This window comes from Meleagris gallopavo, chromosome 1 (genome assembly GCF_905368555.1).
Source record: "Meleagris gallopavo chromosome 1, MGAL_WU_HG_1.1, whole genome shotgun sequence".
Lineage (NCBI taxonomy): Eukaryota > Metazoa > Chordata > Aves > Galliformes > Phasianidae > Meleagris > Meleagris gallopavo.
Window position 1 is genome coordinate 111,086,593 of NC_139404.1, and position 26,921 is coordinate 111,113,513.

At 39.1% G+C, this 26,921-nt stretch overlaps 1 protein-coding gene across 2 annotated transcripts; it reads right to left on the bottom strand.

The window, feature by feature from the left end:
• Positions 1 to 2,676: 2,676 nt before the first annotated feature.
• On the bottom strand, positions 2,677 to 26,120 carry OTC (ornithine transcarbamylase). 2 transcript variants are annotated; one of them, XM_003203009.4, is made up of 10 exons: positions 26,044 to 26,120; positions 23,321 to 23,459; positions 22,548 to 22,629; positions 16,922 to 17,009; positions 13,408 to 13,561; positions 7,017 to 7,139; positions 6,294 to 6,347; positions 6,040 to 6,189; positions 4,902 to 5,039; positions 2,677 to 2,736 (listed from the first exon to the last, which is right to left on the bottom strand). In XM_003203009.4, the coding sequence occupies exons 1-10, from the start codon at positions 26,118 to 26,120 to the stop codon at positions 2,677 to 2,679; spliced, it is 1,065 nt and encodes a 354-aa protein (XP_003203057.2). The 2 variants fall into 2 exon arrangements, with proteins under 2 accessions (XP_003203057.2, XP_085072982.1); XM_085216856.1 differs by having other exon boundaries at positions 23,321 to 23,456; positions 26,041 to 26,120.
• Positions 26,121 to 26,921: the final 801 nt, after the last annotated feature.

The following is a 26,921-nucleotide window of genomic DNA, read 5'->3' on the forward strand; positions in this document are numbered from 1 at the left end:
ATGTGCTGGCTCCCAGCACCCATCACAGTGACTTATATTGCACGTGCAGAAATGTGTAGTGAGCTCAGTGCTTCTACAGGACAGTAGGTGCTCTGCACATGTGCACAAAGTCTGCCCAGTACTTCCAAAACTATCAGAATAGCTTGGGGTGGGAGTGGTGTGTGCAAGACAGAGCAAGGATTGTCATTCTTTCCTGTAGATGTTTATGGAGGAATAGAATGACATGAAATGCACTCCCAGAATAACAGAAACACAGAATGGCCAGGGTTGGAAGGGACCTCAAGGATCATGAATCTCCAACCCCCCTGCCACATGCAGGGCCACCAACCTCCACATTTAATACTAGACCAGGCTGCCCAGGGCTCCATCCAATCTGGCCTTGAACACTTCCAGGGATGGGGCATCCACAACCTCTCTGGGCAGCCTGTTCCAGCACCTTGCCACTCTCTCTGTAAAGAATTTCCCCCTGACATCCAACCTAAATCTTCCCTCCCTCAACTTAAACCATTTCCCCTTGATCTGCTGTTATCTACCCTTTCAAAGAGTTGATGCTCCCTGCACACTGGTTTCCATTGTTTATGTGCTATGCAGTAGATCTATAATATACATATGTTTTAAAAATTGCAAGAGGATTCAGATGTACAGTAACCTGCTCACATTCCTTAGTATAATAGGGGTTTAAGAGTTTGTGGTAACATCCATGAACTTTAGCTCTAATTGGAGAAGAGAAAGGCAAAAGAGTGCCAGATAATTCTTAATCTGTTCTCTATGAAACATATAACATAGCAACTCTGTTACCATAAATCTGCCAGACTTCACTGATAGCACATTAATCAACACAATAAAACTGACATTAATGTCTTTTTTTTTTAATGAGAGGACTAATAAAGTAAGTTGTCTCACTCTCAAGTAGCATTAAACTCAGGCTAGAAATGTTATCTACAAGTCTAAGCACTGGAAGTAGTTTCATTGGCTCCAAAAAGGCTATGTAGTCTTTCATAAAGCAGGGTCTAATACAGCAAGAAATACACCATATTGCATACACCTTCCCTCATATGCTAAACTGGGGAGTAAAATATTGATATTTACCAAATCCCCTACTCTTCCATCCTTGCTGCAGCTAGATTTCTGCTGAAGTGTAAATGATCACTTGAGTTATTGAAATATTTGTGATGTTGTGAATGAAAACATTAACAAGTAACATACGAATACTTGCAAAAACCACAAATCAGTTATAAGAGAAAACAAATGCATTTTTATTTTTATTTCAGTGTTATGTAGGGCCCAGCAGTGAATTCCAGTTTTGAAATGAATAAGTAGTGTTTTGCAGCTGATCAGGAAAGTGAATTAATTTGCAATTTCTCAATTTTTAAAAAATCACAATAATTGTTCGAGTATTTTAGCAAGAAACACACCAACATATACTTGAAACTAAGTGACAACAAAGGTGTTTTTAAAGTGCACAAAGCATTAGCTGCAATATACACGCATCCAGCCACCATAAAAACTACAAACATCATGAATCTGTTCACTGCCAAGAGAGATTAGCTGAAACATGTGCGATGTTCCACCACCAGGTGAAATGCGGCAAATTCTTTCCACAAAGGAGCAGTATACAATGCCATCATACGGTGATCTTTGCTTAGAAAAAGTAAGCTGAGAACTTCATATTTTAACCTAAATTCTGTTTAAAGAGTGATGGTCTAAAGGAGATGAATGATAGAATCAGAATCACAGAAACATTAATGTCAGAAAAGACCTCTAAGATCACCCAGTCCAACCAGCAGCCCATCACACCGTGCCCACTGCCCACGTTTCTCAATGCCACATCCACACGGCTCTTCAACACAAGCAGGGATGGTGACTCCACCACCTCCCTGGGCAGCCTGTGCCACTGCCTCACTGCTCTTTCTGAGAAGCAATTCTCCCTTATATCCAACCTGAACCTCCCCTGGTGCAACTGGAGGCTATTCCCTCTTGTCCTATTGCTGTTCCTGGGAGAAGAGGCTGACCCCCACCTCACTACAGTTCCTCCCAGTCGTTTTTCTTTGCCACATCCAACTCTGCAGAACGTGCTCTCCTAGTGCTGCAGCAGTATCCTCCTGTGCTAGCCCACAGGAATGGCACAGAGGAAGGTGATGCTTATGGGAATTGTACATTTTCAGTGCCAAACAGCAGAGGGATTTGGAGGTTGGCTGGAGGACAGAAACAGAAGCCAGAGCACCCAAGAAGTGTGGGTAGTCAAGGCAACAGTAAAGCACTGCTGGCCTGTGCACCCTCCCACAGATCAGCAATTATGTGGAAAGGTTTCAAGAGTTTATCTTTCGTATTACACAATGCTAGCTCTAACACATTTTGGACTACAATATATCCATGATGCTGGCAGAGCCAATCATTAAAGTGGAACCCAAAAAACTTTCGGTGATGCTGATCACTGGAAAGGTATCCGAAAGGCTCTAAATGAGTCTAAATGAGAAGTGACTTTCGCAGTGGAGTTTATTGCCTCAAACATTTTCACAAATGTAATGCAATTCTGCACACTTCAGCAAAGCTAGCCCTACAATTTTATTAAAGAATCATTTGTCGCCTTGATCCTTTCTGAAGAAGATCGATGTATATGCAGACCAGAATATTCTGCCAGTGAGGAATATTTTTTTCTTGGCTGGGATCCAAGCATCAAAATGTAGGCTTTTGTAGCTGTGGTGAGTAATCTGTCAGCAGGGAAACCATGACAGCCTAGAGAAGGAAGAAAGAAAAAAAAAATGCAATCACATTGGAAACAGATATTCCATAAAAATAAATAAGGGAAAAAGTATTTTCTAGCTCTAGAGTTTTGTGTTGAGAATTATTGGCCTGACAAAAACTGCACACTTAGATTTATTTGCTAGAATTTCTGATGAGAAATCAGGAAAGAGCTGAAAATCACTTAGGATGTCCTGTATTGCAGCTGATAGGTTTTCTCAGTGCAGACAAAATATATTAATGGATGGCCAAGCAAAAATTCAGACAAAGCACACTTAGAGCAAAATCTGAGGCCTTTTTGTTGTGCTATCTTGTATCCTCAGCTTCACTTCGGAAATGAAGTAGGTACCCCAAAAACATACAGGTTTGATTGCATATTTCAGCAGAACTTCCATTAGCATCAGCAACAGTCATACCTGAATAAGGACTTGGAAATTTATCCCAGTTTAGCTATACGTTCTGCACTAAAACATGTCATCTACTCCTCCTGTTTTTCCCCTTATATTCAATATACATTCCAACAAACCTTTTGTATGGCCGTGAAATGAGAAATGGGAACATCAGGTAAATAAAACAGTGATGAAGCAGCTTTGTTGTGCTCCTCATACCTGCATACTCCACAAGCTGCTGTGCTGGCTTAGTTTTGATAAGGTCTTACCTGGTTCACACTGTTAAGATTTCACAGCCATGTCTAACTATAAATCATTCTTTTGGCCCAGAACTGGATTTACAAGGGCCCTCCATGGTTTTTTTGTATCCCATCAGCACTGCTCAGTGTGACAGGTAGACTCAGGCACACAGTGGGGATGGAACACAGCCGTGCAGCCCCCACTGCCACCCATTTCGTAGCTGCTCTCAGCCTGGTTTGGAATTACAGCTGAGCAAATAATTCCTTTTTCAGTTTGCTAGGTGAGCTGAAATGGGTAGAAAATAATATATAAACAAAGCCCATACATTTTGGGTTGTTTTTTTTTTTTTTTAGCTTTGTAAATACAAGTGAGTGATGTGGCTTAATGGCACTGAGGGACGTGGTCAGTGGGCATTGTGATGATGGGTTGGTGGTTGGACAAGGTGATCTTAGAGGTCTTTTCCAACCTTAATGATTCCGTGATTCTATAATTGTGACACTTCTCTTATCCAAACAAAACGTGTAGCTTGAACCCAAAGTAAAAGCGTTTTTTGTTTGTTTTGCTTTTTAGAGTTTCAGGGTAATTAAATATTGTAAAAAAAATTTATAATACGACCACTTTTCTTAATTTTAAGGCTAAAAATCATGCACGGATTCTAATAAAAAATTGTCAATAACTTTAACTGTGTCCAAAATCTGAGGTTCTGGTACATACAGTACTCAACTACATGTTCACTTGGAGCACGCCCGCAGTTCAGCTGAGAGCTATGATTATGCCATTTCCGTTTTGTTTTTTTTTTTCATCTCAAAGTTTTCACTAGCTTTTGTCAACATGATGGTTCTTAAGCCAACAGTAAATAACAGGCTACTGAGATCTGGAAGTGGTTTTCTGACATTCCAGGAATGCTGTGAAAAAAAGTTATGGCTTGTGTTGAATGTCAAGTGTACCCTCATGGTTCCCATGGATCACACAGCATCACCCACACCATAACTTTGCAGGCTCCTTCAGAGCTTTGCTCTTGTAGTGCTTTATCAGGGAAATTTCCCATTGTTTTCAGTGGCAGTTTTGCTTGAGAGAAAACAGCAAAATCTCTAGCACTATCTTCTCTAAGTACTTGGGAAACTGCCGTTTGTATGTCCAGTCTCTGGGACCTCAGCATTTAAGATGCTTTAAAATGGAGCAGCTAAGTTCATCGTTTATGTAAACCCAGCATTTCAAATACAAAAAAAGTACTAATAAAATTCAGTTCATACTGAAGGTTTGCCTTAGTGATAAAAACTGGAACAAACAATTGCAGATTATTATCAAAATAGTTCATATTTGTGTCCAGAAGTATTTGTTCTTCAAATGTATGTTGCCTACAATCAAAACTGTGATGTACCATGGGGTGCATTCAAAACTTATGTTTTCAAAACTCATATTTATGGTTTATTGAAGGACTATACTGAGTGCAAGTCTGTAGTGTAAGGCAGAACAGAAGCTGACCCTAACCTCAAAAAAAATATATATATATATTATTTTTTTTTTTACCATAATTGTCCATTTTCTGTTTTCTGCCTCCTGGAAAACCAGTGATCTTGGAGAATAAAATACTTCATCATCAACTTCTTCGGGTTTTCTTGGTAAACAATGTAAAAATGTCCAGTTGGAAGCAGCAGATTTCACAATCTGTAGATCAAGAAGAATAAAAAATTAAAGAAATATGCTAATAATTAACGAAACCTTTAACTGGTCAAAAAGTTAAGAAAATTTATATTAGCTTCCACTCTAGTGACTTTGATGATGAACTAAGAATAATTCTGCTGACTTCAAAAAACCTGCTCATCTGTGAATAAGAGGGGAAAATCCCCATTTAAGTCAGTGCTGACTTCACAAAAGCCAAATTTTTACTCCTATTTCTCTTGCTCCAGTAGTAGGAAGTAAAAACCCTAGTGACCTCGTGGATCAATAAAGTGCAATTTATATTTGAGTGCCACACAATAATGTAATACTATTGATAATTTCAATGAGAGCACATTAAACTATGATTTAAAAGGCTATGATATTTTTTCTTTTGATATTGTTCCTCATAACACAGTGATCTAATATCAATGAACAATGAAGTTTTAAGCCAGTTCAGAGACATACTCATTAATAGTATTTTATGAACTTATGTTAAAATACAGTCAATTAAACCAGTAATTCTATCAGCAAGGAAAATATCCTTTTTATCTTGGACGATTTATTACTTTACATTTTCTCTGCTTTTGCTCTGACAAGCATTTCAATGAGATGATTTTTAAACATATATAATCAGTGCTTTATACACTGGCAGATAAACACAGCATTGCCTGAAACGCTGCCCAGGTTACGGACTTTAAGACAGAATCTGTGAGTTGGTCATCCTAAGTAAAATACAAAGAATCTTTTCTAATGCCAAACAAGAAAGAAGTGAAGGATTAGCTCACCTGCACTGGAGCTGGATCTCATTGGGAAGCTCTGAGAGAGGCTAGGACATGTGACATATACAAGTTAACTTTGTTATTTTTGTGAATTTTCTGGCTGAAGTGGTGTTTGCATGTGGTTTTTCTGCAGCTCCCTTCAAAGAAATACCAAACCCATGTTTTGCCCACGCTGATTCTTACAAATCTGTAAATGGATGAAGCAAAAATGTAATCTGAATTATTACCTGCATCGTAATCTGATAACCTTGAAATGCCTTCAGTCTTCTTCTCTTTTCCTCTTCTTGCCCCATGCTTATCCATGTATCCGTAACTAAGACATTGGCAGCGTTTGCAGCTTCCAAAGGATCTGTGGTGAGAAGCAACCTGGTACCATACTAATGTGAATAAAATAAAGACGATCAGGAAATCATGAAGCTTCAATCATAGCAAAAAATAAACTATTTAAACTACCATGCCAGGCTGTTTCTTAGGCTCATACCTCTTTGGAGTACTGCTCAGTTATTTTTGTTATTCTGAGGTCTGGCTCAAAACCCTGACAAAAGAGATGATAGATTACACCATGGAACATGTATAAGATCTTTAATGACCATTAAAACTGATTAGGAATGTACTGATTGAAATATTTTCTGTCAGAAGAGACTGACTTTCAGCACTGTAAAGCTTCAAGAAATTAGTTCGACTTCATTGCAAGTTTATTTTGGAGATAAACTGGTGGACATTATTCTGATAATGTAAGGAAAATATATTTCAGTGGTTACAGAATATAATACCTATGCATCGTTTGATTTTTTGCTCTAAACCAATTCTTTGTTTTATATTCTATGTTGCATTATAATGCAGCATTCTAAAAAGCTGCACCATCAATCTGAACCAAGACGCAAAACTTCCATCAGTCTGAAATGGCTCTCACATTTGTGGCGGGAAGGGGATTTTGGTGCCTTTGTAATATTTTCTCAAATTGAATGATCATCCTCTGCAACTTCCACTACAGTCAAGAATTCCCCTCAGTCCTTCTGAAGTTGAAGTCAGAATTACTCCTGTTTTGCATCAAAACAACTGAATGACGATTCTGAACCTTGGTTCTGCAAGCTGACACTTGAGATACAAGCACTGCTAGGTGAGGCCCTTGGGAAGCATCGAGCTGGCAGAGATGGGATAGGCAAAGTTCGCCCTCCTTTCTCCACGTGTGCAGTTGTCGTACCTTGGGAGTTGCAATGTGGAGATGCATTCCCAGCTTTGCAGCACTTGTCATGACGGAGTGGAGGACATTGTTTCCATCCCCAATCCAGGCGATGGTGAGCCCATTCAGACCACCATAGTGCTCCTGCCAAAAGAATCACACATTCCTGGTGTTATGTTCTAAGAGAACAGAGCAAGGCGATGCCATGGGGAGGAGTAGTTGGTACAATTGGTCTGGTGCTAAGACTGTTTCAATGCTAGCTGCTGTTAATATAAAACCATAAGTTTAATTGAACTTGCTACACACAAAAGGTGGATGGTGAGAGAATGCTCCCCATGTCTCAGAAGAAGCGCTGCAGCTTTCTCTGATGAAGAACACGTTGACATGTACGCTGTATGGGCCCAGGCTGGAAGGCAGAGCAGTAAATTCAGCACTGAAGTGGTATAGTCATGGCTTAGTGCTCGTAAATATTGGTGAACATTAGAAATTCAGGGGTTTGCTCTCAGTTGTACAGCCAAGGAACACAATGATCTTTAGAGTGTGTATATTACCCTCACCTGAAACAGCCCTACAGTGTCAGCTGTAGCTTTGCCTAATGGCACTCACAGCCTGTACATGTATGGCTACTCCGGCACTCAGTCACCAATGGATAAGGCCTAAGGAGGAACAAGAGTAACAGCAGCTCGCATTTCCAGACTAGGATAATCTAAGCCTTTCAGTAAAGCTTGTTCTGTATATGCACATTTACATGTACTTAAATTAACATCAGAAAAATTGTGAAGATATAACCAAATATTTCTATATACCTGGCTCTGTACTACTCCACCTCAACGTGAAACACTGAAGGCATGATGGAGATCCTTTTATTCTTAGCTCAAAATTGGGCCATGAAACCGTTGCCTTGTATGAACTGGAAGCCAGACAGTGTTTCAGCACTTTGTGTAACATAGCTCAATGGCTGTCAGCTGGGATAAGCATCCACACTGCAGAGCTGTAATGACAGGCTACCTTGCAGACAGACTCAGCAAAAATGCCAAATGGCTGAACAAGAAGAGGGCTGAAACTGCACTCCCCTCTCCTGGCAGCAGCTTCTCCTAAACAAATAGCTGTGAAGTTGTTCCAGAACAAACTTACTGTCAATTCTGCCGGTGAGCACAATCTTGAGTCAAAAATAGCATGTGAAATATTTAATGACATTAAATTTAGTTGAGATCTACATCTGAGTCCTGTGCTGCCTGAAGTTTAACAGATAAAACTATTGTATGGTAAAACAATAGGTTTTCTTCATTTACAGGTTTTTAGACAGCAACAGCCTGATGGGCAGAGCTGTGATGCAGGGGCATTCATAGAAAAGAAAAGCAAGAACTAATGGACACGGAAGCTGTGATAGCATAACAGCTCTGCAAGTCTTTATGAATCTTTCAAAATCTTTCCACATCTCCTATCAGTGATGCTCCCAGGAGAAGGCAAAAGTAAGGCATTTGTTTAAGGAGTTGTTTCCAGCTAGGGGTTAGCGATAGCTGAGACACAAACCCACAGCCAAGAGCAAATGAGACAACCCTCAGTTCTTCTGATCTCACTATTTAAAAATAGACATCACAGCCTGTAATGCTCAAAGCACTGAGTAGTGAGTCACAAATATATGGCTATGTTAAATAACCTCCACCTTATTACCAGCTGCTACCCTGAATTAAAAGAGGCACAATGCATATTAAATACTTTTCTGTTTTCCCAAACTACTAGCTGTTATGGATGAAATATGAAGAACTGAAGATATCTGTGTAACAACCCTCAAAATCTGTACTGTAAACTGCAAATCTACAACTGCAGTGACTGCTACACAGAGTGTGCATAGCCGAGCTAATCATAATGAAGATGTTTAGCTAATGGAGAAAGTCATAGCCCAGGCAGAATCAAGCTGTGTGTGTGCTTGTGGAGCCTATTTTACATCCCATACTAAGCTCTATGCTGCCACTGTACACTGCTGCTGCAATTCCAACCTCTTCATTTGAAATCAGCTCACTGTGACTGTGACTGTGATGCTTATCCTCAGAGCACACATCCTATATTGCATACATCCCCAGCCACCAAGAACGTGAGAAAGATAAAATAATTGTACTGCCTTAAACCAGGAAGCTTTAAGGCAATACAAAAACTACTGTATAGGAGACATACCTTTTGTTTTTCTATTTTACAGTATAGACTTGTTCAACCACACAGAGGAAATCCTGTTAAAAGAGTTTTGCCATGACCATAATGATCCAGGTTAAGCCATGCTCTATACAATACACTCAGATCACCGGAACTTCTGAAGGTACTTTTCCCTTGCATCACTCCCCAGGTTTTCCAAACTGTGTTATATTGATATAGGCATTTTACCTGCTTGGGTGTTCTACACTTTCTCTTTATATTTGGAACCGGACTTTGGACTTCTAGTAAAGCCACACAGAAATAATTAGAAATTCTGGAGCTCCTCTCTGTTACGAATGACTCTTCAGCAAACTGGTGACTGTTTGTGCAGTGAAATAAAACTTGGCTTTGTTAATCTCAAGGAAAACCCCTGCTAAATAATTAATGTCCATTTTACAGTCAGTTTTCTCACTCTCAAGCTTATTCTACAATGTTTCATTCTGTTCTTAACCATAGTTGCAGTATATCATTGTATCAAACCGTGAGGTAAACATAAGCATGCTCACTGTTGTATATTTAGAGAAGACTAGTTTAATTAATGAGAGACTTTCATGTCTGACTCCACCTGGAATTGCTTCCAGCTGCACTGAAACTGACAGTATTTTAAGTTATCTCTGAAACATTTGGCTTCAGCAGTTGTAACAATCCTCAATTAAAACAAGCTTTTGAATGATGAATCAATAATCTGTCAAAATTTTTAATGGAAAGCTTGTCAGAGCTTTAGCCCTTTGGGATCCACTGAATGAAAAACGGGGCCAGGCCTATTGGCTCTCAAACTGAGCTGAAGGCAGATGCTGCGTCAGTTGTCTTATGTATTCTTACCTTGGTGTTTGGCACAGAATACTCTAGAGAATCAGTCTGGATCTTAGTTGGGATTCCTAATTGTGAGAATAATTATGATGAATGGTGATGAATTTGAAAACTCCATTAACTAGACCTCTTTGTGTTACAGCTTGAGAAAAGGCTGAGAATATATGGTATCTTTCTTCAAACTGGGCAATGCTGCAATTTGTGACAGTATTTAAAAAGGAGCCATTGATGTACTTATTATGTTAAATGTTTCTCCATGCCAACCATTTCTTTCTGAAAAAGAAATTTCCCTTCAAACCAATGACATAAAAGCTAGTGGCATACAGACCCACTCTAATTACCAGACTGGCTGTCCTGCATTCAGCTACAAGTTAGCTGATTTGGCCAGTGGCATTAATATCAATTGAATCAATGTCAATGTATGGTGTGTCCCCAGAATACAAACTGTGTGATGCTGCATGCAAGCCAAGCTTTGCAGAACAGAAACTGTGAGTCACGGGTTCTGCCCAGGAGACAGAGTGGCAGCAGGCAGGATCAGGAAGAGGCTGGTTCACCCCTTCAGCATAGTCACAGGCATAAAATGACTCTCCAGGTGCACAGCAACAGCACGTCAACTCATAAGCTTTAAAAGCCACATCCCCACACTCTCCCAGTCAGGTTGCAAAATGTTCACAACCATTTCTAGTGGGCTATAACTCAAGAGCAAACTCAGCACAACCAAAAATTTTAGAAAGCAATAAGAGGTATGGTAAGGAAAACATCCATAGGATTCTAGAAAGCACGTGGCAAAATTAATAGGATTTAGGAAATGGAAGAATAAAAATGTGCTAACCATGAAAAGGGTCAGTGTGCACGCAGAGCTCCGGTAAGAAATACAGGGGAATAATAAGGAAGAGAAAAAATTACATTTGGGGTAGGTACTGACAGCATAGGGGGGTCAGATCCAGGCAGGAAAGTACTTAACAAAGGGAAGGAAGAGATTTTTGAAAGAAATAAGCTTCATAAATTCTGCAGTAACATGTAAATTTGGGGCTATCAGTCTGTGTCACTATTGCATTTTGCATGTATGCATAAATCAAATAAATTGCCTTTGCATCACAGAAAAGCATTCCAAATGTTATATGTGAACTTTTAACTGATTTAAAGAATCAGCATACTATTCAACATCCCCATATTAATCTTCTTGCAGGTTGTGCTCAGATAACATCTTTCTACCCTGTAGAGAATCACATGAGAGGTTTGATTGCGTAAGTAACAACCAGACCCCATGACTCCTGCTTCTTCAAGCGTTAATTCTGCTTCTGTGAACTGGTAACGTTCATTATATGGCTGAAATGCTGTTTTACTGTGTGCAGCTGGCTGTAAAACCAGTCTACATCTCAGTGTGCCGTGCAGAAAAGAGCAAAGTTGGCATGCAGTGCCAACACCCGTGGTGTGCTGCTGAGAGGGCCTGTCTCCCCTCTCCTCTCCTTCTTGGATAACAGAGTGAGTGCGGAAAGCAGATCCTAAGCCAGCAGTGCAGCATGCCCACAGCAAAGTGGGGTGGCCATGCAGTTGTCCACTGGAGAACTCTTGCCGTGAGCTAAAGAACATGATGGAAGGGCCAAAAGCTAAATCACTCCTTGAGATCTATGTCTGCAAATGCTCAATTCATCCCTGTCCATGTTGGATACTTCTTTTGTTTGAGCACCAACTGTTAAACTCTTGTTTTCATATCATGTCAAATAGCCAGAAACACTGTTCAAAGACTTCTTCCCCAGGATTTGATGCAATAAAGACAGTCACTGCCGCTGCTGCCACCCTGGGTATTTAGACCAGGGGAAAATCCAGCTTGCAGGGAAATGTTCACTGGAGTTTCTATCACAGCTGCCTCATTCCAGGACACAACAGAGAAGCCGGGGATGGTTATCACAGGGCATCTACTTATTCTGCTAATCTCAACAGTTTTCTCCCTGTTGATCAGTAGAGAAAGATCAGTGGAGAAAGAGTTCCATCCCTGGAGGGTAATTGAGATGCTCAGCAGTCTCTTTTCATTGACTAGAGATGTGGTACTTTGGTGCCGCAGTCAGTGGCTTGGAGCTATGTAGGATGAAACTAGGTTTGTAGGCAGATATCAGTAGTTATGTAGATTATGAGTCATGATTACGAGTGAAATCTGTTTTTCATAATTGTGAAAATGCTAATAACCAAGGGGTAAATGCTAGTAACCGAGGCATAAATGCTAATAAGCAAGGTAAGATAGAAACCTCCCAAAACACAGCCATAGTGTGCACCTTGTTTATAATTGCACACAATGTTGAAATAAAAAGATGATATATGGTGTTTAATGATGAATTTCTCATTATGGTTTACCATCTTACATAGTTGGAACAGCTCACTGAAGTTGGCCTAATAGGATCTCCAAGATGTACCATATCTTAAGGAATACAAAGAATTTTAGTCTCAATTTTACTGTTTTTTGTTGGTCTCTTCATTTTTAGTATTGAAAATTGTAAGACATGAATCGAAGTAACAAGAAGTAATTTTCTCTAAACGTATGAATGTTTCTGTATCCACAGTTTAAGGCATGAATAACTCGTTATTTCTATCATAAGATCTTTTCCACATACCAAATGTCCCATAGCAGAGCTGAGAAACACAGCTGAATGAATCACAAGATTATCCCAACTGTCCTTTTTTCAAGCAGTGTGATTTTTGTTCATTCAGAAGGTAAACAAGGTCGGAAGAGTTCATCAAAATTGTTAACCAGCCCTGTAGTACACTAATCTGTTTTAATAAGCTTGTTCCTTGATTGATTGTAACACACCATAGTCCTTCCATTCACAGATAAACATCTGGCATTCTGTGTGTAAAATGCTATCTACATGCAAAATGTCAAGCCAATATATTATTAGATTAGAACTAAAAATATGATCTTTATTATCTATTCTTTCATGTGAGCAGATGTTAAATAGGTTTAAGAGCCTGAATATTAGGGATTTGCACTTATAACTTTAACTGGCTTTTCGAAAAACAAGTTTGATCAATTTCCTAAAATATGGAGATAACGATTCCTTTTAAGTTGTTCATGGGCTAGGGCAGAATCAAGAGTTTTTTAGAGCCAGTGACAAAATCCCCATTGGCATCAGTTGAGCTAGCATCTTGCCTTTATCTTTGTATGTAACCCTCCCTGCAAATTTTCTGAATTGCAGCCTAATTCCAATGAAGTATTTAATTTTATGCTTAACTTCAGTCCCACTACAGTTGATAGAGCAAAGTAATTGTTTTAAATTAAGCAGGTTCTTAATTATATTCCTGGATAAAGATCTCTTTAAATAACAAGTGTCATGTAATTACCACTTAAAAAAACGTGCCACTAAATAGTTTTGAACCCAATTTTTCCAGTGATGTCAAGCAGGAATTATATTGGTACCTGAAGGGTTAGGTAATCAGCTAAAATCTGGAGAGGATGGTATAAATCAGACAATCCATTGATTATTGGGATCGTGGCTTCTTTCGTCATTAGGTCCAGATCATTATGCTTATAAACTCGAGCCAAGATTGCATTTGTCATGCTGGACAGCACCCTGGGGGATGGCAGAAAATATCCAAGTCAAACATAATAAATACATCCCCCGTGCATCCTTCAGTATGCAGCATATAAATATTAATGAAAAGTGGTAATGAATCAAAAATGTTCAGCTGTCTGAATTATTTATGATGCCCCCATAACACACTTAAATGCAGATATTTAACGAGGTGCAAAAAGTAAGCAGTTTTACTTATTAAGAAACTATAGCAAGTAAATGAAAGCTCCTGATATTTCTTCTTAGCTTTTGATTGTAGCTACAGATAGAGCATCAATAAATGCTAAAGTAAATGAACTAGGATAAGAGATTGTGCAATATTGTAATATTTGAAGAATTTGATAAGTTTGAATAAGATTTCTTGAGTCTTTTACCAAAGGAAAAGATGTTCTGAGTGTGTCTCACAAAGCTTGACCTTTGTGAGGATTAGGACTACAGATTTGTCTTAGATTACCACAATTACTTATTGATCTTAACAAAGATAGAAACAGAAAGCTGACAATACCAGCCTGTTCTTTCTCCTGTCTGCAGAGCTGCACACTGACACACATGGTCTCAGAATTACAGTAATGTCTGAGTTTGAAATTCAGTATATGGATGGGGACAGGCAGGAGTCACTGTGACACTCTGGCTTTAGCCCCATTTGCCAAAGTGTGACAGACTCAGAGATTAGCATGGTGGATTAGCATAGCATACTTAGTGTGCCCTGAATTCTTTAGATAAATTAAATATGGATAGGGGCTCTGCATTTCTCTGCATTTCTGTTTTAATCAGGCCCTGAAGCATGACTTTGAAGTAGCATTTTGTGTGCTTTAATGTTATCTCTAATAGGACTTTAAAACAAAAAAAGGAAGAGACTGGATAGGAGAGTGTGAAAAAACACTACAGTATCACTTTCTGACTAGCCAGAAAGGATTCTGATATCTCCTCTTGTAGAAATATGGCTGTTAATGGCACATCCTTTACACACACAAACTTCCCGATGGAGTAAATCAGTAACAATTTTTTTCTATTGACATCAGACATGCCTCATACAAGCAAACCTCTTATAAAATGTTACAAGATACCACGCAGACCTCTCTCTGAAGACTGCTGATAGCAGCCATGAGTGAAAAGAAGAAACTGGACAAAGTATTTACTGAAGGTAAGCTTATGGACACTGAGCTATCATGGTGCACAGTGGAACTTATCAATGGAACTTCTCTACAGTGGAAAATACAGATACAATACTTAGGTATTTCATTTCACCTAGGATATCAGACGTGCTAAACAGCACTGAAAAGATACTTAATGGGTGGTAATTGCTACTGTGTTGGTGTAAATGTAAACATCTTGTGAAGCATGGAAAAGCCGTGTTATGCCAACTAATAAATGAATAAAATATATTCACAGGAGAAACGCTTTCCACTCTTATGTGCAGCAATTATGACAAAAACTGAGGACTTTTATAAAGTCCTGTGTGCCCTTTGCTTTAAGTCTCAATCTTAAGTACTTTGAAGGCCTTCAGAGGCCTAGACACAAAACCATCGATATTTGAAATACTCTCTGGGTTTACTACAAGCATTCTTTTATCATTATCACCTAAACTGAACAAGGTTGACATGTCATCCTTCATTCACATGAAATGCCAAGGAATTAATAACAGATTGTTATTTTGGGTAAACTACTCAGTCTTGGTTATGCAAAGTCAACAATAATTCTTCTAATGACAGCAGGAGTGAAGCAGAGCACGTGGGGTTCTGTAATGACTTTGGAAAGCCTTCACTCCACTGCAGTACACAAGTGATGTGACTCAGCAGAGAAGCAGAATCCCTTCCCCAGGTCAAGGCCTTGAAAGAAGCTTGATCTGGAAGAGGAAGTTGTGCCAGAGAATTTGGGATGAGATCTTGCATGGAAAGTTGGTATTGTGAGAATCTTCTCCACAGAACGCAGTCTGCTCTGGAATGGCTATAAGAGTGCTTCTTTCTGCCTTTTGCCTTATTTCTTGTATTTCTCATCTTTCTTTTTCCTTTTCATGTGCACAAGCAAAGATCATTCAAGATACTGCAAACCAGACTTACTGTCTTTTTATTATCTTATTTGAGAAGAAGGAGTAAAAATGCACCTACAAAAAATATGTCCTTCTGTGGATCAGAAGATGGCTGGATTTGCCATAGCATCCATTTCTGAATAGCAGAGAGCCTTCAGACAACAGTGCTGCACATCTCGTAGGATGGTGCTTGGTGAAGTTGCAGGGCAGCACTGCATAAAGGCCCTGACCACATCCTTCCTCTTCCTGAAGGTTTGCTTGATGGTGCCCAGGGTCCAAGAGACGATAGCTGCCCCTCATTACTCTGATATTAGAGGGAATGGGTTGACAGTCAGCACTGCCAGGAGCTTGCTCACAATGCAGCTCTACCTCTTCTGTCCCAACCTCCCATCTCCCTGTTACTGCACTCTATCAACATCCTCTCTTACTCTTCTCTGCCAAGAGACTCTTGTGTTGCAATGATCCAGTGAAAAAGGAAGAAAAGGGAAAATTTTGGAGAATAATACTTACCTACATCACTTTGGGGGAAATATCTTTAATATGTTTTCCATTTGTCTTTAATAGTAATCATTATATATATTTGACTGAAAAAATCCTGCAGTTGCCCTATCCCAGTTGTAGCTGGGATGCTTGTACTCTGAAGCTTTTGGATAGACACTTTGATGAAGCTGTAGCTATTCTGCTTGAACTGGGGCAATATGTCATGAAATATGAAGAATCTCTTTTGAAGGGAAGTATTTCAATCCCCTGGCTGTCTATGAGCTCTGCTGAACTGGCAAGGTGGACACATTGGGTTCAGACTCTTTGTTTAATTGTGGGTCCTTTTTAGGCTCATGAGTTTCCATGAATTTTCAATCATTATTAAACATGTAGTTACTGAAACAAGGAAATGGGACACATTTCCTCTGAAACGTCTGAATGCTACAGTTGCAGCTTATTTTGGTATTGGCAGTGTAATATATCTAACAGGAAGACAGCATTTTTAAGCTCCAAGAAACTGAAGTTTTTTGACTTTCTGCTATCAATACCCATATGTCCTCCACTTCAGTAGTTAAAGACAGGGAAGGAAAACTTAAAATGTTCAAATGTTTTCTATTTTTCTTACATTTTCCTTGTGTTTCATCAGAGAAACACATCATTCATCTGGTGTACAGAGCTATGGATTCTGTGAGCTGACCTGTAAATATTTAAGAAATTTGGAGTGCTTTCTAACATTTTCCATAAGGAAAATATTATTTTACAAGAATCTTCAAGACAGGTTTCAGACTGATCAACTATTTCCTTAAGCATCTACTAAATAGGTAGCAATCAGTTAAATAACATTTACCAACCTTGCTGTATCCGTGAGACTCTCATTAGTGCCTAGGTGAATATCTTGTTTTGTAAGGAAGGAAGGGTGTCCTCCAAGGAGAGCAAATCCTGCAAGGAGAACAATAAAAAGGAAATTAAGCACCTGCCTCTACAACCAAGACTCAAAATAATTTTCATGCAGTAAAACTCAGCAGGGCATCCAAATGTTTCAAATGCTTAAAGTCTGACACCACGAGATGCAAATAAATAGGACAAAACCACTCAAATATGATGCTTTGCTGAAATACTTAGGCGTGAATTGTGATCTCTGTTAATAGGAACAGCCATTCAAGCTGCAAGACTACATATTGTTGAAAGCATGGCTCCCTGCTAAGTTAGGTAACCCATTTATCATGCTGAATTTCTACAACATTTACATTAATGGACTTAGTGTCACAGAACTACAAAAAATCATCTGAGTCATTAAGTCTAATTCCACATCCTTGCAAAGATGCATCAGGGATATTCACTCAGATAGAAGACTCCAAGTTTCCACACACATCATAACAACTTAAGCTTGGTCACAAATGACCAGGTGTATTAAAAACTGCAGTGTGTCATAGAAAGATGGAATGATCTCAGGCACTGTTGGTATTCTTTCAACCTGCAATAGTAAGGAAATAGTATGGTTATTCAATGTACTGAATGGATTAGGTCTGAAAAATGAAATACATTTCTTGAATGGGAAACCAGGGAAGGATCTGAGCACTATTTAAGAATACAAAACATTTGGTGCAACTTAAAAGTTGCCTGATGGATATTTTGGACAGACAAACTTCTCACTAGAGGCAAATCTCAGATTCTGTCCTGACTCATTTCCATTGCTCCTCCACAAGAAAGCTAACACAGGCAACCAGCCGACACAAACAGAGAAGCAAAGATCTTTTTTCACCACGCTTGAGTCTCCCTGCCTTAGCCTGGTTTAATTGTAAAGCCTCCCTCCACAAAAACTGTGTAAAGTCCATCGTGTCCAAATATCAAGAAGGTGAGCCATGAGGGGATTGTCTTATGAACTTTCACAGATGGTTTAGCAATGGATCCCACACCTGGGAAAGTACGAAGCAGAGGATTTGAACTGGGCTATAGGTAGCCCTGTAAGGCATTTACTGTGCAGTCGGGGACGTGGTGCTAACAAATTTCCTGTTGTTATGAAGGGGGGAAAAAAGCAGAGAGAAAATTGAAAGCTGCTTGGGCTGGTTGCAGCCATTAGATGGCACTGCAGACATCGCGAGGAGTGCAGCTTCAACAAACACGTTGTTAAAGGCCCCTCGAAAATTATTAAGTTCATCCTGCAGCTACCCTTCAAAGAATGATCAAACCAGTAAGGAACACTGGAACTTTCAGAGCTAATGGCAAGCAGTGAAGCTCAAACTGCAGGTGTGGGCACTGTTCATGGGCCCCGAGCACAGAGCAGCCCTTATCGCATTCCGTCCTGTGTGGGCACCAGGGTTGAGGTGAGGTTCTCCACTTTGGATCAGTTCAGTCTTTAAAACGAAGCAGATAAAAATAATACCAACAATTCATTGCCTTTTGACTGCCTCTATTTCCCTGGAAGTAGAATTAAAAAAAATAATGATGGTTCAAACCCCACCTGAAAGTTAATTCTCTGCTCCATCCAGCCAATGTATACTCATTTCAGTGAGCGGGCCTGCTCTTAATTTCCCTTTGCCATCATTAGAGATTGTCCCAAGTTTCAGAGAGACCAGATTCACACTCTGAACTTCTAAGATGGAAGAAGCTTTTCACTCAGAGGATGGTGACACACTGGAACAGGTTGCCCAAGGAGGTTGTGGATGCCTCATCATTGGAGGCATCCAAAGCCAGGCTGGATGTGGCTCTGGGCAGCCTGGTCTGGTGGTCGGTAACCCTGCACATAGCAGGGGGGTTGAGACTATATGATCTTTGTGGTCCTTTTCAACCCAGGCCATTCTGTGATTCTTATTCTAATATTGCTATTTAAAAAACCACAACCAATATGCTGGTTGAATCACCCTTCTTTCCTGGTTATTCAGAAGCTTTTTTGTATTATGACAGGAAAAATACTAAGGTTTCCCTAGATATTTTCACCTCCTCTCTGCAGCTTTGCCACAAACACTGCATTGATGGGAATGCGTGTGCACTGATTACTGTGTGCAAATGATTGCTGCAGATATCATTTTTAAGTCAAGATTTCAAAGACGAATAGTCATTTGTAGTAACGTTTCCTGTCAGACTTTGTATGCCTTTTATTTTCAAAGTTCTATGTGATTATGTCAGTATTTATATCGTGAAGTTCCACACAAGACAGCAGCTCTTCACTTCAGGCTTTTAAATATGGGTGCTTCAATAGGTCTTTCACACTCTGGACAGACTCCCACGGACATGTTCTATTTTTCCGTATAAATGCCCAGGCACAAAAAAGAGGAATATGGCCATTTGTTTAGAACTGCAAGATGTCAAGCAGCCTAGTTGGAGCTACCACCTTGGGTCTGTGTGCACAGCAAGGTCCTAATGTGTTGGTTTTCTGCTCATGAACTGGCCATCTGTGCAGGGCCTGGGAATGTACTTCCATTCCAGACTCTCCATCCATGTGCTCTAGCTTTGTGTACAGTTACAGGAGAAGAATCTGTGTTTTGGATTATTTCATCCAGATTATCAGTATAAAAAAAAATAGTTGGTGACTTCTGAAGATATGCAGGCAGCACCTACTCAGCAAATTAGTGCATACTGGAGTACAGCGTAAAACTGGAAGATGTAATCCTCTTTGTTGTCAGAATCTGGTGATTCCCAAAGCCACATGCTAAAAGTCATATCAATCCTAGTATCTTTAGCAAACGGTATCGGACATTCATACTAGAAAGAAAGAATAGTTTACTATCTCATTACCACAGGTTTCACTCCTGTTAGGTTGTTTTTTGTTATTGTTTGTTTTTTGTTGTTGTTGTTTTTGTTTTTTAATAAATGGATCTCTGGCTTTGGCACATTATTTATCCTTCTTATACAAATTCTCTTATTTAGGACGTGAATTCTGGTGCTTATACAGATCTGAATTAAATCACTACTCCAGTCTGTTTCTGGTATGTTGGGTAAGCAGGCCAAAGTGAATCCTCTAGTTTGCACATTTATGGGGCTGCCTTGCCATAACCAGGACACATGCATACACACACATCTTCTCAAACTCAAAGAAAGGATCTTGTTTCATATTTCAGTATATCTGGATTTGGATTTTTTGTTTTCCTTACTGCTTGCCATGATGTATAATGTATAAAGTATCCTTTTATTTAGGCTGGCAACAAAGAACACTCATAGGCAAATGAGGCAAAGGAGCAATCCTTAATGTTCATAATCCTTAAATGTTCATAAACATTTTTTAAAGCTACCCCTCTAAGGGGAGATAAGCTAAAAAAGTGCTCTTGCCCCTCTGCAATATGGGCAAACTAAATAACACTAGTAATTCCAAGGAAAATAAAACATCCTCTTTATTCCAGTTATGTGATGCCATACCCACTACATTAGAACATGAAAAGTAATGCAGTTATTTCGGTGGCAGTAGCCTTCAGGCAAGGATTTCTTCTTCCCCTCATCCCTGTGGTAAGAAGAGTGAGCTGGGAGTAATTCTGCTGAAGCCAGTGGCTGTGAACTTCTGTAAACCTGTCAGAATCTTCTGTATTTTGGTACACAAGGAAAGAAGATAGACAGAGCTTCTCTACCCGCAGTGTTCCATTTCCATTTCTACCTGGTTACGTACTGTCTGCATTCAGCATTTGTGTAATCATGTGGCAGGACTTGGGAAGAGACTTCCACAGAGATCATATGTGGCAGCAATCTCCTAGGCACTGCACAGAGCAGATGCTGTAAACAGCGTTTTTCAAGTCTCCTTTAAACTGGAATACATTGATTTTTATCTAATTGTTCCTGAGAGCTGCAAAGCTTGTTTACATCAATCTGATCACCAGAGCCACGTCCCAGAAGTGACCTATTTCAAGGTCTTGAAGGTGCAATTCTTGGGAAATACTCTTTGAGATGACTCCTGGATTCTATAAGCAAACACTCCAATCTGCTTCAATGTACACTTTCCCTGGACATTAGAAAATTGGCACAAAATCAGTTTATTCAGCTAAAAGGACCGTGTGTGACCCCACATTTGTTTTGAGTTATAAATTCCAAGGGAGAATTTGTGTATATTAAAAAGCAGCTGAAATATATAGAGTTTCCATGGACATAAAAAGTTTGAGTCTGCCTTTGAAATAAGCCTTAGACTTAGAGGACTTACCAAATAACTGAAGGTGTGAAGTTAATGTACAGGAGTTAACTTGCATTGAACTCCCTTGTGAGCACTCTCACTCGGAAACAAATTTGTTTTATTTCATTGGAGAGTAATCCCTCTTGGATGAATTTATGTGCGCTAACTCCCATCCTTAAGTTTATTCACTTGAACTTTCCTGAGCTTCCCCATTCCATAAGCCTTCACAACCAAGGACTAAAAGTGCTTGCCTTTGAAAACAGAAGCAAGAAGGATAAACAGATCCAGAGAATTCATGTGTACCTGCCCATGTAGGAATATGGCAGGCAGCTGGAAAATGGCCTAAAAACTCCAGTATTAAGAGGTGGGTTACCTTAACAAAGAGAGAATGCAAGATAGAAACACATTCATAAGTGCTGCTTTATCCGGAGAAATGGAAAGGAACAAGTCTGTATAAAGACCAGGATCAGCAGACTGTGTCAGAGGATATGAAAGCAAACTCAGAAATGCTTGCAGATGGCCTATTTGCCTCTTCCTTGCCTTTTTGTTTTTGTTGTTTTGTTGTTTTGTTTTGTTTTTTTTTACTTTTTCCCTTACATATTTTACATCTTGTAAAAAAAGGTGCATATTCAACAGGTTTTCTGTCACTTAACCAGGGAGAAGGTTCTCCTTCCCCCATTGATTAAAAATGTACCCATAAGACAGTCACCAATTCATAGTTATTCCTGAGTTTCTTGGTAACATGCAAACACACGAATAATTGATTTCAGTGGTTTCATTGACTTCAGAGCAACTTCCATGTAATTAAGGATATGCATGTGTTCCCTGTGTTTGTAAGACTATATCCTAAAAGAATAGTGTTCCACTTCTGATCTTATTAGGCTAATACCCTGGAGTTTCCATCAAGTTATCTTCCTGTGTAGGTAATCATGTTAAATTTCTTTTCTCCCTAATTTACATCAAGGCATTACTATGATTCCCAGTCTAAACACATACTCTGAAATGTGACAATGGTAATGCATAATACATTAGAAAGATATTTGTTAGGGCTTGCACAAGATTAAATTAGCGATGCTTGCTAAAATACAAACTTGCAGATGTGTATCATGGTGGGAACTTACAACACCAACACTTTGGCCTGATACTTTATTTATGATCTACCATGTTGGAATGATCTGGTGATATTTCAGAGGCCAAAGGGATGTTCATGTGACATTAATATGCAAGGTGAAACACAGCTATCATCCTTTTCCTATATTTGCTTTAAAACTTTAGGCATATCTTGAGTAAAAAATGCTAAATAGAAAATTACATAGTGTTTTTAAGTGCAAACTCCCAATGCACAATTTTAAATAAAATGTGACTGTGCTATTCCTCCAATGTACCTGTTTCTGCAGATAATCTTGTTCTTGTGCTTCTCTTCTCAAAAATCATGGCCAACGATTTTCCTTGCATCAAAGGCAAATACTGGATAACGGGAATGGAAGGAATTTCAATTTTATAATCATTACATGATTTCCAGTGTGAAATACTTCTTTCACATATTAATTCAGCGTTAGAAAAGTTACACTTGTTTTTTTACTCTTTAAACCATAACTTTGTTTCAACTTTCTCAAGGAGAACTAACAATGAAAAAGGTTAAAGAGAAATAACTAATTCTAATGACAAAAAGTCACTGTACTTTGGCAGATGATTTGAACTAGCATTAAGTAGAACTTTGATGCTAATCTTATTCCTACGCAGAACAGATAACTGTTTTCTATTTTCTACATGTAATGGGGCGTATACACCACGTGTGAATGGATGGGGTTGGTCAATAACAGAGAGTTAGGTGTGCGAAGCTGTTTAACTTTTTCATTTCTGTAGTCCTCTGTATTACTTAAAGAATACCACTGAACATTTTACAGGAAGGTTCTTTGTTTTGTAGCGTAGAATCATAGAATCACCAAGGCTGGAAAAAATCTCTAAGATCATCCAGTCCAATTGTCCACCTATCACAAATATTTCCCACTAAACCATGACCACAGTACATGGTATACAGGATTTAAGAGTTGCAGTGATTATATTTAGAGAGAAACAGCTAAACTGCTGACTCCCAATATCTTTCAGAACAATATTTCATCATCTGAGTACTTAAATATCAGTTAAAGCATTTTACCTCTCCTTTGTCCTTTATCCTTTTTTTCAAATCTGAGGCCACCCATAGCAAATACTTTAGTTCATCTGCTGTGTAGTTCTGTAGAGTAAGAAAGTCACGACCTTTCAGACAAACATTCATTTGATTTGGTGGCCCACGGCTGCGGCAAAAGAGAAAAAAACATTTTTGGCTTCGAACATGAAATTGTACTCATGCAAAAGTCAATAAGCAAGCAGCTGAAATCTGTCCCACTCCCCTCATTTGACCCAGCTGGATCAGCTTGATGGACTGCTTTAACTGGTTTCGCTAGCTTTCACGGTCATGCTGGCACAACATGCCACAATGCAGTATATTGATCACACTGCACTGTAGGCCTTCTCATGTGTGTATGGCTCGACTGTGTGCTGACTAATCAAACAAAACCAAATGCATAGCCACACAGGGCCCGGTGAAATTGCATATAAGTAGGCTATAAATTGCCCTTTGAGGTACAGAACACGGGCAAGTGCTTTGTGGATGGGTGGGACACAGACTGCATTCCACTCCCACGTACAAAAATCATGGCAGTCCTATATATGTTTCTTGATTACTTAAGGGACCTGGAAAGAGGATAACCAAATCACAGAATCACAGTGTTGCCGTGTGCTCTGGCCCTTCTCCTATCACACCAGAGACATTCAAAGCATACACAGTGCATTTACTCAAGGAGAGCACAGTGACTGCAACTAGATTTATGACTTTAAAACCACATGAAATGGGATGTTGATGATCTCCCAGAGTACAATTTTCACTATTTTAGATGAGGTATATTAATAAAACGGTTGAGTCCAAGCTCGTGTTTCCATGGGCTTAAGATAACAGATAAGTGACTAATTAGCCCCTTCTTTTGCACCATACTGATGGCCATCCTTAGCATAGCACACTTTGCAATGCACTCTTGCTAAAGCTTTGGATGGGTACAAGCTTACTATATTTTTTAAAAGGTAGCATTTTTAAACTGATCTGATGAAATGGAGTACAAACCAATGCAAACAGCTTGTTCTGCAGCTACTGGTTCTGTATTTCCAGGTGGGTGCCTCTTAAGCTCTTAAGCTCAATTACACCACCTACCCATTGTCATCTCCCATTAACTTCTGCACGAGAAGACAGTGAAGCACTAAAACTGGTTACTCTGAGAGGATTTGGAATTACCATCCTTGGAGATTTTCAAGACCTGGCTAAGCAAATTACAGCTGATCTGATCTGCTTTTGTCAGGCTACAAGAACACTGGACTATGGATCCCTTTCTGATCTCCGTGTTCCTATCGTGAATTCTGTTTTGCTGCTATGACCTTCGGAAATGTGTTCCCTTCCCATCTTCACATCTTCAGCAAGAGTGGCAGAAGTAGACAAATAAATTCCAGAGAAAAAGCATGAGACAACACACTGAAGTTAAAATATAACAGGCAGAAGGTCAAGTAGTTGGCATATTTCATTCTGACCAGGGAAAGAAATTACTTTGGATTACTAGCATATAGTTTGATAAATATTAGGTTATCTTGTAGTATCAACCACAGTGTGCTTAACTTATAATATTTGTAAAACAGTGATGATAGATAGCTCATACCAGTGTTACAATATAGTGTAAAAAAACCCTAAGAATTATATAACAGTGTTATATAGAAAGCTTAGTAAATCAGATTATTCTATTTGAAATCTAGGTTTACTGCAGTTGTTTTCCATACTTGCCTTTCTATCATCGCTACCAACCAGATAAAGTTTGCACCAATTTCCAGCAGTGAAAATCCATAAATCCACAAAAAAAATTATTACCGGGCTTCAGGAACTCTTTAAGACTCTCACAGATAAGAACTTGGAAAACACTTTTTTTTTTTTAATTGGAGGCAACCAATGTATAAATAATGAATAAAAATGCCTCTGCATATTAGGTTTTCTGAGTATGTGAAATTCCTGTGTATGACTTTCTAATGCTAATCGTTTGTTACATAATGCTGTTAATTCTATTCTTATTGACACCAACATGAAAATATAGGTGGATGGAGAATTAGATTTCAAGTCTTTAATTTAATTTGACTCTTGACATGTGACAAATATTAGAGGTGTCTTTCAGAAACATTGTCATATAGGTACTTATCTGAAGCCATGAGGGATGGGCAAGTTGATGCCCTTGAAGAATCAAAAATCAAGTTATATAGACAAGTCTCCTTGACTATATTAATATCTGGTTAATATTGAATGTTATATCACATAAAGCTTTTCCTGCATGACTTAAGTTTAAGTAGAAATAGTAGTAATAATAATAATAATGATAGTAATAATAATAATAAACAAAACAAAAACAATCCAAGAAAACACACTGAAACTGAAATTCACCTTGTAGCTTCAAGGAAATAATCTCCTCCCACTTCTTATAAAAATTGCTTAAATACATAAGGATTTTCCATACTTCATTCAGATATTTATCAACTGCAGTACCTGCAATGTACACTGAACTCAAGAAGAAACATTTATTCTCAATGGTGCAGCTAAATCCCATGGAAAGAATTAACAAAATTTCACAAACATTAAAAGGAAAAATCCTCTAGTCTCAGCACTTCTGCCTCAGAAGGAAAGAAAGGCACTCAAAATGCTAGCAGAAACCTTTATCTGAAACTGTCACTCCTTCACAAAATTAAATTGCTTTTGTCTCCAGTTTTCTGATTAAATGTCACTAAATGCCAGACAAAACTAAAGGATAAGCTTACCAAAAATGCCGTGGCAGATGTTTGCTGTTCTGTGTTAATTTTGTAATATGGTAAAAATTCTTCAAATTGAAAAGCATCTTCTTGCACAGCTTTTCTCTCAGACCTGCAGATAGAGTTTACAGAAATGAAGTTGTATGGAGCAGATGAGTTGTGCTGCTGTGCAAACAAGTGGGGTGCAAAGAACAGAAAGTCTTACATTTGATTTTAGCAGTGTGGGCTGAGCCTGGTTGGGGCCAAAACTGAATCTTTCTTTGGTCAAATTCTACAGATAAAGACTTTTCACAGGGTCCATTACACAACTTTCAGTTTGTGCCCTTCTGTGTGAGACCATCATATTACCACTGTGTCAATATCATTTTGCAGCAATTTCCTGCTTGTGAAATGTTTGTCCTAGGAGAAAAAGGCGAAAGAATTGTCGTAGCACAGCAAGAGCAGAATAGATTGGTGTTGGGGACCAGGATCGTGAGGGAAGTTGGAGGAGTTGGAGTTGGAAGGAGGATGTGGTGAGGTGGAGGTCAGCCTCTTCTCCCGGGCAACAGTGATAGGACAAAAGTGAATGACTTCACATTGTGCCAGGAGAGCTTCAGATTGTATATTAGGAACAATTTCTTCTTCAAAAGAGCAGTGAGGCAGTGGCACAGGCTGCCCAGGGAGGTGATAGATTCACTGTCCTGGAGGTGTTTAAGAACCATGTGCATGTGGCACTGAGGGATGTGGGCAGTGGGCATGGTGGAGATGAGTTGATGGCTGGACTAGGTTATCTTAGTGATCTTCTCCAATCTTAATGATTCTATGGTTCTGTGATTGTGGTGGCCAATGTGAGGAACTGCAACATGCACAGTCTTATCTTTGCTGACAATCTGAATCCTGCTGACTTG

What these genes read in the sequence shown, in the direction of transcription:
- OTC (XM_003203009.4), bottom strand. Translation starts at nt 26,120, where the DNA reads ATGCTTTTCAATTTGAAGAATTTTTACCATATTACAAAATTAACACAG. An exon ending in CTGATTACCTAACCCTTCAG is followed by an intron (nt 7,140 to 13,407) that starts GTACCAATATAA and finishes TTCTTTTGGCAG; the next exon opens with GAGCACTATGGTGGTCTGAA. An exon ending in CTGAGCAGTACTCCAAAGAG is followed by an intron (nt 6,190 to 6,293) that starts GTATGAGCCTAA and finishes TATTCACATTAG; the next exon opens with TATGGTACCAGGTTGCTTCT.